The sequence below is a fragment of the Tenrec ecaudatus genome, chromosome 1 (assembly GCF_050624435.1).
Source record: "Tenrec ecaudatus isolate mTenEca1 chromosome 1, mTenEca1.hap1, whole genome shotgun sequence".
Classification (NCBI taxonomy): Eukaryota; Metazoa; Chordata; class Mammalia; order Afrosoricida; family Tenrecidae; genus Tenrec; species Tenrec ecaudatus.
The window spans coordinates 213,323,731-213,338,380 of record NC_134530.1 but is presented as its reverse complement, the minus strand read 5'-3'; the positions used below and the strand labels follow the sequence as shown (position 1 = coordinate 213,338,380).

Genomic DNA, 14,650 nt, shown 5'->3' with positions numbered 1-14,650 from the left:
CCTGTGTTTACGGGTTCAAAAAAAAGAGACATATTTACTCCTGAATAGACATAAAACTCACTAACTAGCTTCCAAATCTGAGGATTGTTTGGAATTGGGAAACACTTGAAAAAAAATTTTAAAAAAAAACTTGAGCTTCAAAGATGGAATGATCTTTTATCCTAAAAGTAATCTTGTAAAAGAGTCTAACATGCTTAATTATAAAGATACATATATACACGATTACATATATGATTTTATATTAAATACATTTTACAAATGTTATCTATAAATCTGCCTTATATATAATTTTTACATTATACGTGGTTTTTATATTTTATATGTATGCTGTGTATTTTCTATAGGGTTGTTACCTTATTAATATAATTTCTATGTGTTACATATAATTTTGACATTGTATACGATTTCTAAATGTACATTATTCCTATGTTTCGAACTTCCATATAATATTATAATATATAACATATAATTTTCATATCATGTATATGATATTGCTGATCATTTCTATATTATTTATAATTTCTGTATATCTCTTTAGTTCATCATTATAAGTGGAACTATGTCAGCCACACCCTCTTCCTACCACTCCCTAAAATCAGAGCATTAAGGTGAGGAAATACTTGGAATCTATCATAAAAAATAAACTTAGTAAATTCCTTACTAATGCATGTCGGTTGAATTGACCATCCACTTTCCAAGCACGTAATGAATCCCGATGCTTTACCATCTGCTGTCACATATCCTGGTTTACACGAATATTGTGCGCGTTTATTGACAGGATATGTAAACTCAGATTCAGAAAGAAATCCATTCTCAATGTTTATGTCTGATCTTGAACATGTTTCTAAAGGAAACAAAGGACAACCAAGTGATGAGCATATGTCCAATAACATTTTTTATTCAGAGTCAAATAATAAGACAATAGAATAAAATACGTCATTAATAAATGAAACTCTGAAATAATTCCAATTACCCAAGATATTTGAGTGAGAAAAGATGCTGCTTCATAAGCTATCACAATAAAAAGCTTTACTAAATAATTTTGAGAAAAGGGAGATTGAAAACAAGCATGAAAAAGGCACCATGGTAGGTATAGCGCTAGCATGTTGTAGGTTTCCAGATTCATAGACAACTCAATTTCAAATCCTTTCTTAGGAGGAATTATGGGCGTTGGATCACAGATTGATAGTTGCCATAGCGTCAACTCTGGCAGAACAAAATGTTGCCAGTCCTTCATCATTTTCATGATCAGCAGAATCAAGGCTTTGCTTGTAGCTTCATACCAGTCTTCTCCCAAAACTCTCCCTCACCTCACTGGACCTCTTATCACCGTGATGTCTTCCAGTACTGAATGACCGATCCCTCTTGAACTTGTGTCCAAAGCAAGTGATTCAGACAATGTTTTGCTGTGATCATATGGGTTGCAGCTAACTTTTGATAATGCGTGTCCAGGTCATTATCCTCGTCCGTCTTAGTCGGGAAGAACTGCTAAAACCTGTCCACACGGGGTGACCCTGCTGGTAGTTCATATATTGGTGCCAGAGTTTATAGTAATGAGTAAACGTCCATAGTTAGTGATATTCGGGAAGGACTTTGTCACACTAAACACCTGTATCAGAAAAGAAAAGGTTTTCCACATCAATGACTTCAGAATCATTAGAAAAACTACAATAAATTAAACTCAAATGAACCAAAAGCAAAAACATCAGAGCAAAAACTGACCAAGAGAAAATCATTGGGAAAATGAATAAACTGAGTATTAGGTGAGGAGAACAGCACAACTCCCAGACAAGTTTCGGATTATTGGTAAATCACGATGGCGTCTTTCTAGAGATAGAGCGTTCTTACTTCCTTTGATAAGCCGTTTGGACATAAGATATTAAGTTTTTATAAGATTGTGAATTCAATTGATAAAATCCAGTTGATCCACAGTATTTTTTAACACACTAGGATAAAAAACAAATTTAATTATGAGTTTCAACAATGAGATCAATTGCTTGACTACATTAAGGAAATTAAAAAGCATAATAAGGGGATGTCAGCAATTATGAGCAATGCCAATAAAATATACAAATAAATAACCAATAAACTAAAACACTTAAGAAATTGTTAAATTTCTTGGCAGCCCCAACCAACTAAACTCAATCAAGGTAGACTAGATAACATGGGGATGCTTAATTTTAATAGATAAATTTGACTCAGACTTAAAAATCAAAATATTCCCAAAAAGAAAATTCCAAGAACGGATTAATAGAGTCACTGGTGAAGTCTAGTCAATATTTAACGAGGAAAAGATCATAGTTCTACATAGACATGTTCACAGAATTGAAGTGCGTATAAAATATCTGACTTTTCACTTTCCCCTCCCTTGATAATTTATAAATTATTATTATTTTGTCATGTCTTACACTGTCTGATATCTCTCTTCATCCACTTTTCTGTTGTACGTCTCACAGGGAGGAGGTTATATGTACAACCTTTTCATCATTTCCCCATTGTACCCCACCTTCCATCCACCCTACTGGCATCACAACTCTCAGCACTGGTCCTGAGCAGTTCATCTCTCCTGGATTCCCTGTGTTTCCAGTTCCCATCTCAACCAGTGTACATTCTGTGGCTTAGCTGGATTTTTAAGGTAGATTTGGGATTATGATAGTGGGGCGGGGGGAGCATATAGGAACTAGAGGAAAATTGTATGTTTCCTCATTGCTACACTGCACCCAAATTGCCTCATCTCCTCCATGTGACCCTTCCATAAGGGCATGTCCAGTTGCCTACAGATGGGCTTTAGGTTCCCACTCATTGACAGTGATACGATTTTTTGTTCTTTGATACATGATACCTGATACCTTGAACCCCTTATAGCCACATAGGCTGGTGTGCTTCTTAAGGAGCTGATACAAAGGGCTGAAGTAGAAAGCAAATGTTTTGAGAATAATGATGGCAACAAATGTACAAATATGTTGGACACAATGGATATGTTTAAAGATTGTCATGAGTTGTATGACCCCCAAAAAATGATTTAAAAAAAAAAGAAAAAATCTGACTTCTCATTCTTAGACTTTGCATTACACTATAATGCAAACCACACTAGAACCTTACAAATTCTTTAAAAAATGCTGTAGATCAGGCGAATGTTAATGATTGAATCCAAAGTCCTCTAAAAGGTAATATGCTATGATTAAATGCTTTATCAAATGACACAAGAATGTTTCATGATTAGAAACATGCCAATATATTTCTCCATAAGGACAAGGGAATAGAGAACAACAGACACCTCCATGGAGAAGGGAAGCCAGTGTTTGCCTTCGTATAGGAAACAACACATCGCTGTTTATTCCCACCACTTCTGTTCAGCACGTACAGCTGGCCAGCGCGTCTGTACTTTCAGAGGGGCTGCAGTGAATCCCAGATCTTTGGGACTGCACGGTGCTGCAAAGCCCAGTGCTGCAGCGCTCTGGAAACCTACAGAATGATGAGCAGGTACCAGAGCCTGTGCTGAGCTGCTCAGCACTCTTCATGTGCTCCAGCTGCTCCACAGCATGAACCTGCCTTCCTAGTGCCTGGTTTTGTTCCTTGCAGGAAACAGGCTGCTGGTGGCCAGGTCCCAACAGCAGGGTGACCATGAGAAGAGGCAGAGTTAATGCTAGCAGCCCTCTGATCTCTGAGCCTGTCAGCAGGGAGAGTTGGGAAGGGCCTTTGGTCCAGGGTTCATATGTGATGAAAAGAGCACACCTTGTTCCATAGCCTATTTGGCTTCTAACTCAAACTAGGACTTTCTGCGTGTCCACCACCCCAGCCCACCGGACAGGGCACAAGCTTAAGTGATTTGAATAACATTAAGAGAATGTGGGTAAAGGGCTTACTTTCCTCCATCTCTTCTTCCCCTTTAATAAAATTAAATATGATATTTAAAATATGGATAATCTGTGATCATATTGGAAAGGTAAGCATCTTGGGATGCCCATTTAATAGAAAAAAGTACCCTTGCATTAAGGGAGTACGTGAGTGGAGGCCCATACGCAAATATGATGAAGAAAGCTGATGGTGCCCGGTTATCAAAAGATATTGTGCCTGGGGTCTTAAAGGCTTGAAGGTAAACAAGTGGCCACCTAGCTCGGAAGCAACAAAGCCCACATAGAAGAAGCACACCAGCTTGCATCCTCATGAGGTGCTGAATGGATCAGTTATCAGGCACCAAAGAACAAAAAAAATCATATCATTGTGTGCTCACCTCCCTGATATGATCACTGAAGACAATGTGTGCATAAGCAAATATGGTGAAGAAATCTGATGGTGCCTGGGTATAAAGAGATAGCATCTAGGGTCGTCAAGGCTTGAATGTGAACAAGCAGCCATCTAGATCAGAAGCAACAAAGCCCACATGGATGAAGCACTCCAGTGTGTGAGATCACAAGATGTCGAAGCTATCAGGCATCATCAGAACAAAAATCATAGCATTGTGAATGAGGAAGAGTGTGGAGTGGACACCCAAAGCCCCCTGTAGGCCATTGGATATCCCTTTATAGAAGAGTCGTCGGGAAGAGACAAGCTAGTTAGGGTACAGTGTAGCAACGATGAAACATACAAATTTCCTCTAGTTCCTAAATGCTTCCTCTCTGCCCCGCCCTACTATCATAATCCAAATTCTACTTTACAAATCTGGCTAGACTAGAGGATGTACACTGGTGTAGATGGGAATTGAAAACACAGGAAATCCAGGACAGATGATCCCTTCAGGATAAGTGGTGTGAGTGATGATACGGGGAGGATAGAGGGGGGCTGGGCTGGAAAGGGGGAACCGATTACAAGGATCTACACATACCCTCCTCCCTGTAGGGTGGACAACAGAAAAGTTGGTGAAGGGAGATGTTGGACAGTGCAAGATATGACAAAATAATAATTTATAAATTAGCCAGAGTTCATGAGAGAGAGGGGAGTGGGGCGGGGAGGGGAAAAGGTGAGGAACTGATGCCAGGGGCTTAAGTGGAGAGCAACCATATTGAGAATAATGAGGACAATGAATGTTCAAATATATTTTACACAAATGATGTATGTATAGATTGTGGTAAGAGTTGTATGAGCTCCTAATAAAATGATTTTTTAAAATATGTATATTCATGTAAAGGAGATCAGAATTACTGGTCAGATAGACCCCTTAGATCTAGAACTAAACATATCTCTGCATAGGAATAATCAACCGTTTAGGATCAAAAGGGCACCATTTACACAAGGACACAGTTCAGAGAGTTAAGGAAGAAGGGTTATGGAACATGGGGTGGAAATGGAATACGCAATGGCACATTGGAAGGACTTTGAATGGATGATTTGATTCAGAATGTGTTTCAATGATTAATTGTATGGCCGTGATCTGCTCTGTAAATTTTCATGTAATTGGCAATGAGGAGTGAAGTTAAATATATAAATATACTTATAATGATAGATGCTAAAAGGTGCCATGTATCATAAAAGAGCCTCCAATAGCTTTGGAAAGAAAGAAGTAAAGTTGGAAGCTAGCACTACCTAGGATGGCTGTGAGTAGGAACCGACTCAAGGCACCGAGATTGGATTTTGAATAATGTCAAGACATTGAAGCTTCAGTAGTCAACCCAGTGCAGGCCTGGTTTCAACAGGGAAAAGAACATCCGAACAGAATCATATGTCCCCAATTAGACCTCAAACATATCTGACAAAGCACTCATATCCGGGATATATTATGAACTCTCACTTTTTCAATAATAATTTTTCAAAAAGCGGAATAAAATATTTGACAAGTTTTCAGCAATGAAGACACATGGCTGGTAAATACGGTCAGAAAAAAGTGTTCAGCAGCACTAGGCAGTGGGGATAGGGATACTATGTCATATATGTTAGAATAGCCACACAGGAATGGAAAACTAATACAAAATAAGATGGAAACATCACTATATGAAGCTATGGGCCATCCATTAGGGGGAAGGCAGGTGTGAATAACAAAGGACCCCCTGCATACGTTTTTGTCATGAGTAAGCTGTTACACATAATACTATTCTCATGCCTCACGTTGTGTTGGACATGACAGAAATGCGCACCAAGATATTAAAAGTTTCCTATAAGTGATTTAACAAATACCTCGGTATCATAATGATATTTTGACTATAACTAAGTATATTAGAATCAGGTGCATGAATATTTACAATTTCATTGACTACTAGTCCGCTATAGCAACTAGTCCGCTATAGCAACTAAGAAATATTGAAGAATCTTGGAGAGTAGCTGTAGACGCAAAAGAACGGAGAGAAAGCGTGCTTCCAGAAGCAACAAGCTGAAGGAAAGACTTTGAGCTGAAAGAGGAGAGTTTTCTCATGGACCTTCAGAAGGTCCTTTTGTGAAGGTTTCACTTAGCTAAAAAGCAGTTCTTCTTAACATTGACTTCATACTGCTTATGCAGAACTCTGAATTTCTAAGCCATATCTATAACATTTCTATGCAGACATTGACAATAAATTTATATGTGTATGTATATATATATACATGTGTAAGTGTATGTATATATGTGTGTGTATACATATACCATATTGAACGGAGGGGCAAGTGCAGAGTGGAGACCCAAGGCCCAAGTGTCGGCCAATGGAGATCCCCTCATAGAGGGGTTTAGGAGAGGAGACGGGTCAGTCAGGGTGCAAGGTAGTACCGATGAAGAACACAGCTTTCCCCCAGATCCTGGATGCTCCCTCCCCGCAACTACCATGATCCGAATTCTACCTTGCATAACTGAATAGGGCAGAGGTTGTACACTGGTGCATACGGAGGCTGGAGGCACAGGGAATCCAGGGTGGATGATACCTTCAGGACCAGGGGTGTGAGGGGCGATGCTGGGAGAGTGGAGGGTGAGTGGGTTGGAAAGGGAGAACTGATTGCAAGGATCCACATGTGACCTCCTCCCTGGGAGATGGACAGCAGAGAAGGGGGGGAAGGGAGACTCCGGATAGGGCAAGATATGACAAAATAACAATGTATGGATTACCGGGGGCACATGAGGGAGTGGGGAGCAGGGAGGGAAGAGAAAAAAAAAGAGGACCTGATGCAAAGGGCTTAAGTGGAGAGCAAATGCTTTAAGAATGATTGGGGCAGGGAATGTGCAGATGTGCTTTATACAGTTGATGTATGTATATGTATGGATTGTGATAAGAGTTGTATGAGCCCCTAATAAAATGTAAAAAAAGAAAAGAGGAGAAAAAAAAGAAAATGATTAGGGAAAAGAATGTACAGATGTGCTTTATACAATTGATGTATGTATATTATGGATTGAGATAAGAGTTGTATGAGGCCCTAATAAAATGTTTTAAAAAAATTTCAACTCAAGGAACGACATGTGGTCAAGAATAGAAGAACTGGGTTCCACCAGATACCCCACTTCCTTCCAAGGTGCCTCTCAAAACACACTTATTCGCTGTTTTGTGCCATTGCTGACTCACAGTGACCCAGTAGGACCAAGGGAGGACGTCCCCTTTACATTTCCTAGACCATACCTGCTTACAGGTGTAGAAAGCCCTGTTGTTTGCCTGCAGAGCAGCTGGTGGTTTCCCTGCAGACTTATGGGCTCACAGCCCAGCGAATAATGATTATGAACCCCGGGTTCTTCTTAGTTGCCCTCGGCTGGATAAATCATTCAAAGTTTAGGCAATAGCTGGGCAACAAGGTGAGGCAGAGGAGACCCAGAGACTTCGTTTGGTTGAAAACGGGATGACCTGTCCTCTCCCCTTTCCCTTCTCAGAAAGCCAAGGTAGGTGTTGTTTCCTGAATGTATTACTGCGTGCCCCGAATCTAGGCACTATAGTCTTGCTATTCTGTAATTTTGATGATATTATTAATCTACTAATTTTGTTGTTCCCGCTTCTGTCATACTTGCCTGCTTAAGTGAAAGGACCTTGACAGCTGAGCCAACTAGGAGGTGGAATTTGCCTTTGAAAGCTTGCTCATAACTGTTTTCAGTGCTGCAAATCAGGAGAGTGCTTTAGCTTGCTGCAGGGCAGCTAGCCGAATAAAGAGTCCTCTTCATTTCCAAGAAAATATAGTGGCCATTGCTTATTTGAACCCACAACATAGGGACTCAGAAGTACTATCAAGTGGAAAATCACCCAGTAAAACACAGCCCAGCAGTAAAACTCTTAGTCATAACATTGGTCATAGAGACTAGGAGCATCTCCACACAAGAGAAACTCTAAGAAATTTTTTTGTTTTATTTTAATTTTTTTAACCGAGCTACAAAATCAAAAAACACAAAACATGATTAGGTTATTTGATTTGTGAAGAGACTGCTTACTACACTAGGGAATGTTTTAAATCACTACTAAACAATCTAGCAGCATAAAATGAAGTGGTTCTATCCAACTCTGAGAATATCTTTGCACCTCCAGTCAAAGAGATTGGAGGCAGTCCACTGCAGGCACGTAGACTGAATTAGCTCCTTCCACACACTTACATGAAGATGATCATTGTTGTTTCCTAGAATGTATATGATTTATCGTGAATTTCATAGTACGTAACTCAAGTTTTTAACAGAGAATAATTGGAATTTGAATCTCCTGGTCAGGGTTCACATTTTACTTCTAATGCAATGCAGCCATAGGATAAGCACCATCCGGTACAGCGCACTGAATGTACATTCTGTATTCCTCACAATGCAGCAGAGTCCTTTGAGGTGATCCTGGTTGAGGGGTGGTGATAAAAGACTGAAGGCTCATTTGCATGACTAAAGGAATGTATGAAAATCGCTAATATGCATGGGGATGAAAGCAGATCATCTGTGGATAGACTGGTGAAGAATGGTGAGACTAGGGCAGATATAACACAGGAACTGAGCTTCACACTTCTTTCTGATTTCCCAGGAAGGATCAATTGTCAATGTAAACCACATTACAGTAACAACCCTAAGAAATACTGATGGAAATACTGAAAGATTATTTCTTCTTCTCATCAGTCTAACCTGAAATTCACGTCTCCCGTCTTCCTTGCGGGGTGGATAATACATTGACATATGTTTGATTTTATCCAGTTTCCTCGCATCTTTGAACAGGCACAAAGTGGAAACCACTGCACAGACTGGGATCAGTGGATCGCCATAATTGTGGAATCCACCGCTGGTGGTTCCATCTTTGCTCATGTTAAGTGAAAAATAAGGGAATGTTTGTATTCAGAAGAGAAGCAAAGTCAATAATGCTAATATTGCATTGGTAGCTTGTGAGCAGCCGAGAGAACAAGATTAGAATCATCTACATTTTATCATTGTTAATATCCATATTGATTAAGGTATTTTTTTGCAGAAATCCCCTTGTATGAAGTTGCAGGTGCAGCTCAGGTTCTGGAGACTACAAAACATTCACAACAGGCTCATGTGTACTCTATTGATTCTAATAAGATCTCGTTTGTTTGAGTAAACCCCTACTGGGGGTAAGTTGAGGGGAACCGTTGCCTCCGAAGGACCTTCTTCAACAACAGATCCCCTGACAACTGTCGATCTCCAACCTACATGGTTATGCATTGAACATCTCGGACATAAAGTGTTTTTGAATGTCTGATTTGTCATATGATCTAGAATTACAATGTCTTCACAAGTGGGAGTGCTAAAATCTACATTGAAAATAAGGTTCTGATGATACACAGTCACCCGTACTGCTTTACATAACTACTCGATGCTATCAAACAGCATTGAAGTCGCTGTTGCAGAAACCATATCATGCTGCTGTTAGGTGCCATCGAGTCCCTTCCAACACAGGGCAGCCTGAGGTTCACCAGAAAAACACCACCTAGTCCTGCACCAGCGTCACAATAGTTCCCATGTTTGAACCCGTCTATGCTGCCATTGTGTCGATTCATCCCATGAAAGGTCTGCCCTTATTTGCTGCCCCTCAACTTTACCAACAATGATATTCTTCCCCAGGAGCTCGTCACTGCTGACAACATGTCCAAAGTGCCTGAGACCCACTCTTGTCGTCCTTGCCTCTAAGGAGCATTCGGGCAGTGGTGGTTGTGAGTGTGTGTGTGTGTGTGTGTGTGTGTGTGTGTCCTGCACACTGTGCTTTTAAGAGTTGTACACTCTATGATATATAGGCTAAGGCCATTTGGTGTTACTGTGGGGCAGGCATGGATGTGTTCCTAATCTATGCCTGAGTCTGGAAGTTGGAAACCACAAACCACTGTGCAGAAAAGAGTAATTAGAGTCTGGAAACCCTTACAGAATTCACTCACATGCAGTGGGTTTGCTTTATCTTAATAAGTATTGTGTGAGTCTATACATTAAGTAAAAACAGTATGCATTTTAATATATTTAAACCATTGAATTGTTGGTGTTGGTACGTGTCACTGAGTTGGTTGTGAACCATAGCAACGTTATGCACAACTAGGCAAAACACTGCACAGTCCGGTGCCATTCTCACAATTGTTCCTATATTTCAGCCCGTTGCTGCAGCCACTGTGTGAATCCATCTGGTTTAGGGCTTTCCTCTCTTTTTCCACCCTTCCATTTTACCAAACATGATGTCCTTCTCCAGACTCTGGTCTCTCCTGATATGTCCAAATCATGTAAGAAGAAATCTTGCCATGTTTTCTCTAAGGAGCACATGGGTATTATTTCTTCTGAGACAGATCAGTTTGTGCTTTTAGCAGCTCTTGGCAGTTTCAATGTTCTTCTCCAGCACCACCATTCAAATGCCTCTATGCTTCTGTCTTCCTTATTCAGTGTCCAACTTCACATGCACACGATGCAATGGACAATACTCTGACTTGGATCAAGAACACCTCAGTCCACCAAACAACATCCTTGCCCTCCAAAATTATAATGTGGTCCCAACCAGAAGATTACCTAGTGTGATATGTCTTTCAACTTCTGGACTTCTGCTTCCATGAGCATTGGTTGTGGACAAAAGCAAGACAAAACCCTTGACAATTTCAACATTTTCTCCATTTATCATGATGTTACCTACAGTTGGAGTTGTGAGGATTTTCATCTTTCTTTCATTGAATTTAACTCATACTGAGGACCGCAATCCTTGACCTTCATCAGCAAGTGTTTAAACTCTGCCTTACTTTCAGCAAAGCAAGCTTGTTGTCATCTGCATACCACAGGTGCTTAATATGCTTTCTTCAGTCCTAATACCACACTCTATATCATATGATATTGTATCTCAGACAATTTGTTTAGCATATAAATTGTACAAGTCTGGTGAGAGGATACAACCTTGATGCACACCTTTCCATATGTTAAACCACGCAGTTGTCCTATGTTGTGGTCACATAACTGTCTCTTGTTCCACGTGCATGTTGCTCATGAGCACAATGAAGTGTTCTGGAATTCCCATTCTTCTCAAAGGTATCCACAGCTGATTATGGTCCAGAGTTTAATGTCTTTCAATAGTCCATGAAACATAAGTAAACATCTTTCTGGTAGTCTTTGCCTTGAGCCAAGATCCATCTGCAATCAGCAATGGCATCCCTTGTTTCATGTCCTCTTCTCAATCCTGCCTGAAATTCTGACAGTTCCCTGTCAGTGAACAGCTGTAACCAGTGTTGGATGATCTGAAGAAACTTTCATTTATGAGATGTTAGTGGTATCCAGTTTGAACATTGTGTTGTGTCTCCTTTTTTTTAGGAACTGGCAAAAAATAGTATGTCTTTCAGTCAGTTGGCCAAGTAGCTGTCTTCCAATTCCCTTCATAGACAAGCTGGTGCTCCTGAGCTTCTTGAGCTCTCTGAAACATTTCAAGGAGTCTTCCATCGGTTCCATCGGTGCCTTCAGCCTCATTTTTAGATAAAGCATTCAGTGCACTTTGAACTTACTCCTTCAGCACAATTGATTCTGGTCCATATGCTACCCGCTGAAATGGTGGAGTTTTGGCTAGTTCTTTTTGGTAGAGTGACTCTGCATATTCGTTCCATCCTCTCTTGATGTACCCTCCAGCAGTCAATATTTTGTCTGTGGAAATTTTCAGAATTGCAACTTGAGGCTTGAATTTTTCCTTGAGTTCTTTCAGTGTCTGAGATGCTGAGCGTGCTCTTCCCCTTTGGTTTTCTCATTTTAGGTCCTAGCACATTTTGTTATAATACTTGGCTTTTCCCTCTCTCGCTGCTCATTGGCATTATCTATTCAATTCCTTGACTACATCCTTTCCTTTGTTTACACTAGGATTGAGTGTAGGTTTCAGAGATTCTTCAGACACCCGCTTTGATCGTTTGCTTTCTTCATGAATGATGGTTTTAATATCCTCCCATAGGTCATCAGATTTTCTGTCATTAGTGTTCAAATCATCAATTGTTTTCTTCAGATATTCTCAAAATTCATACCTCAAGGTCATATTTTTACTCTTGTACATTTCTTTCATTTTTTTTCACTTTTATCCTAAACTTACATCTGATCATTTGATGGCCCTTAGTCTTGTTTTAGCTGCTGATATTGAACTTCTCCATTATTTCTTCCCATAAATATTGTCAGTTTGATTTCTATATATTCCGTATGGGGAAGTCCATATATACTGTAGCTTTGTGTATTGTTGAAAATAGTTATTTGCTATGAGCAAGTCATTTGTTTTGCAAAACAGCCAGTGAAGTTTCCACATCAGATCTCACTGGGGCAGTCTCTGGAATTAGTATCAAAGATTCGTGATTAAGTGTCCCAGGGGCCCTTGACACCGTGACTTGTCCCCAGGATTCACTCAGAAGCCTGTTCAAAGTTGTCCATCTGGTGCATCCCACCAAAGGCACTCCCCACTTCAAGTGTCCCCAAGCATTTCAGTCATTTTTCCCAACTGGAATTCTGTCCTTGTTTTGCAACCAGCAGATATGCATCTTTCCCTCCAGACTTGCTTTCTTCCCTTTCCTCTCTCCAGCGTTGTTCTTCTTGTCAGTATTCTTCCTCCATCCAACAGAGTTGTCACCTGGACAGGAGGACAGGCTCTCGAGAGGCATCTCCCTTCCTGTCCCCCCTTCCCCTTTACCATCTGATCCTGGCTGACATGAGGTGTCCTCTGGTCTAGTGACTTTCAAAATGCCTACCTAGAGCAGATGTGGTATGGTTCATTGACACTGATTAGGCTCTCCACCAGGCTGAGTGCCCTCCCACCCCAGCCAATAAACTGGATGTCCGTCAACCTAAGCTTGTGGCCAGATTGCTGCTTTTTCTTGGAGGAGTGGACTCTATACAGTGTTTGTCCATTTGTACTTGACTAACTTCATTCGGCATAATAGCTATCTTCCAGTTTTTTGGGGGGAGGGAGCATTGTATTCCTTTATGTGTATGCACCAGGGTTCTCCATCCAATAGTATACGGATGGGAATTTAGGTTGTTTCCAGGTGCTTGCTTGCTGTGGTGAACATGGAGAGCAAACATCTATTCCTTATCTGCTTCCTTTTTTTTCCCAACAGAGGAACTAATTAGAGCTAGTAGACATCTGCACATCCCATCATAGCTGCCCTCCATGACCAGAAAATGAAGACCGATGCTCACACTACCAACCAGTTACTTCCCCCCAGGAGTGCTGTCAAACTAGCATCCAAAGCAGCATGCACTCCCTCAGTTGTCGCAGAGCAAAGTTCTAGTTGTACCCATCAACATGTAATCAACAAGTAAGTACAAATTCAAATCATCTTAGAAACAACAGACGTCTTCAAATCAAGGAAAGAAATAGGACAAGGACAGAGAGCAAACCACCAAAATAAATAAATAAATCATAAAATCACATTGATGAAGAATAATGCCAGCAAAGTAATTTTTAAAAGTTATGTATATTTCAAGAAAACAACAAAGAAATTAAGGAAAAAAAACAGACAACACCATGCATGAATTCAAGAAAACAATACAAGTGGAAAATGACAAAAATAAATAGACAATTGGAGACCATACACAAACAGCAAATATAAATCCATGAGATTAATATTACAATTTTTCACGGATCAAAGAGTAGTATTCAATCAATTATACAATCCAATTAATTATATGTTAATTGAGTGAATAAAAATAAATCCTAAATACTAATGTATATGAGGAAATTTTTTTTAATTAAGAAAGCCTAACAATTATGTGGGACCGGATCAAGAGAAACTATTTTCCTATGCTGAAATTCAGAATAGAAGAGGCCACAAAAAAACAAAAACAAAACCCCGCAGAGGGTAATGTTGAACCGTTGCTTTTTGAAAACTTCTCAAGTATCACCAAAGACAAAAAGGTATGCATTCAAGAAGCTCCAAAATTTAAGCTGGAATATCCACGTAAGAAAAATAAAATTCTGTGTTTTTCCTTTGATCTGTAAACAGGCTAATTTATTTTGCTAAATATTTATTAAAAAGCTTTTATAAATATAAAATTTTATATGCATACACAACATAGGTAAAACAATACATCATGCCCATTGACTAACAAGACACATGCATTCTCCACGGTGAATGTAGACCAGTGTTATGAAATTACAAACCATCTGAGATATTACTTACTGACACGAACGCATCTGGGAGAAGGGGACCAGTCCTGCTCCGTACATGTGATGGCGGTGTGTCCATTCGGGAGACTGTAGCCACGATTACACTGAATATTTACAGACTGACCTTGTAGATAATAACGCGGTGCATAATTAACATATCCATTTTCCACTTCATACAATTGACATCTTCCTAAGGACCA

General features: G+C 39.9%; 1 protein-coding gene across 1 annotated transcript in view; it reads right to left on the bottom strand.

Annotated features, from left to right (window-relative positions):
• Nucleotides 1-14,650, bottom strand: part of LOC142439425 (complement factor H-like) — an 86,165-nt gene that overhangs the window by 23,039 nt on the left and 48,476 nt on the right. The window contains exons 9-10 of the mRNA XM_075541774.1: nt 14,464-14,640; nt 662-844 (exon numbers count right to left, since the gene is read on the bottom strand). Coding sequence (XP_075397889.1) covers nt 662-844; nt 14,464-14,640 — 360 coding nt within the window. The remainder of the gene's footprint in view (nt 1-661; nt 845-14,463; nt 14,641-14,650) is intronic.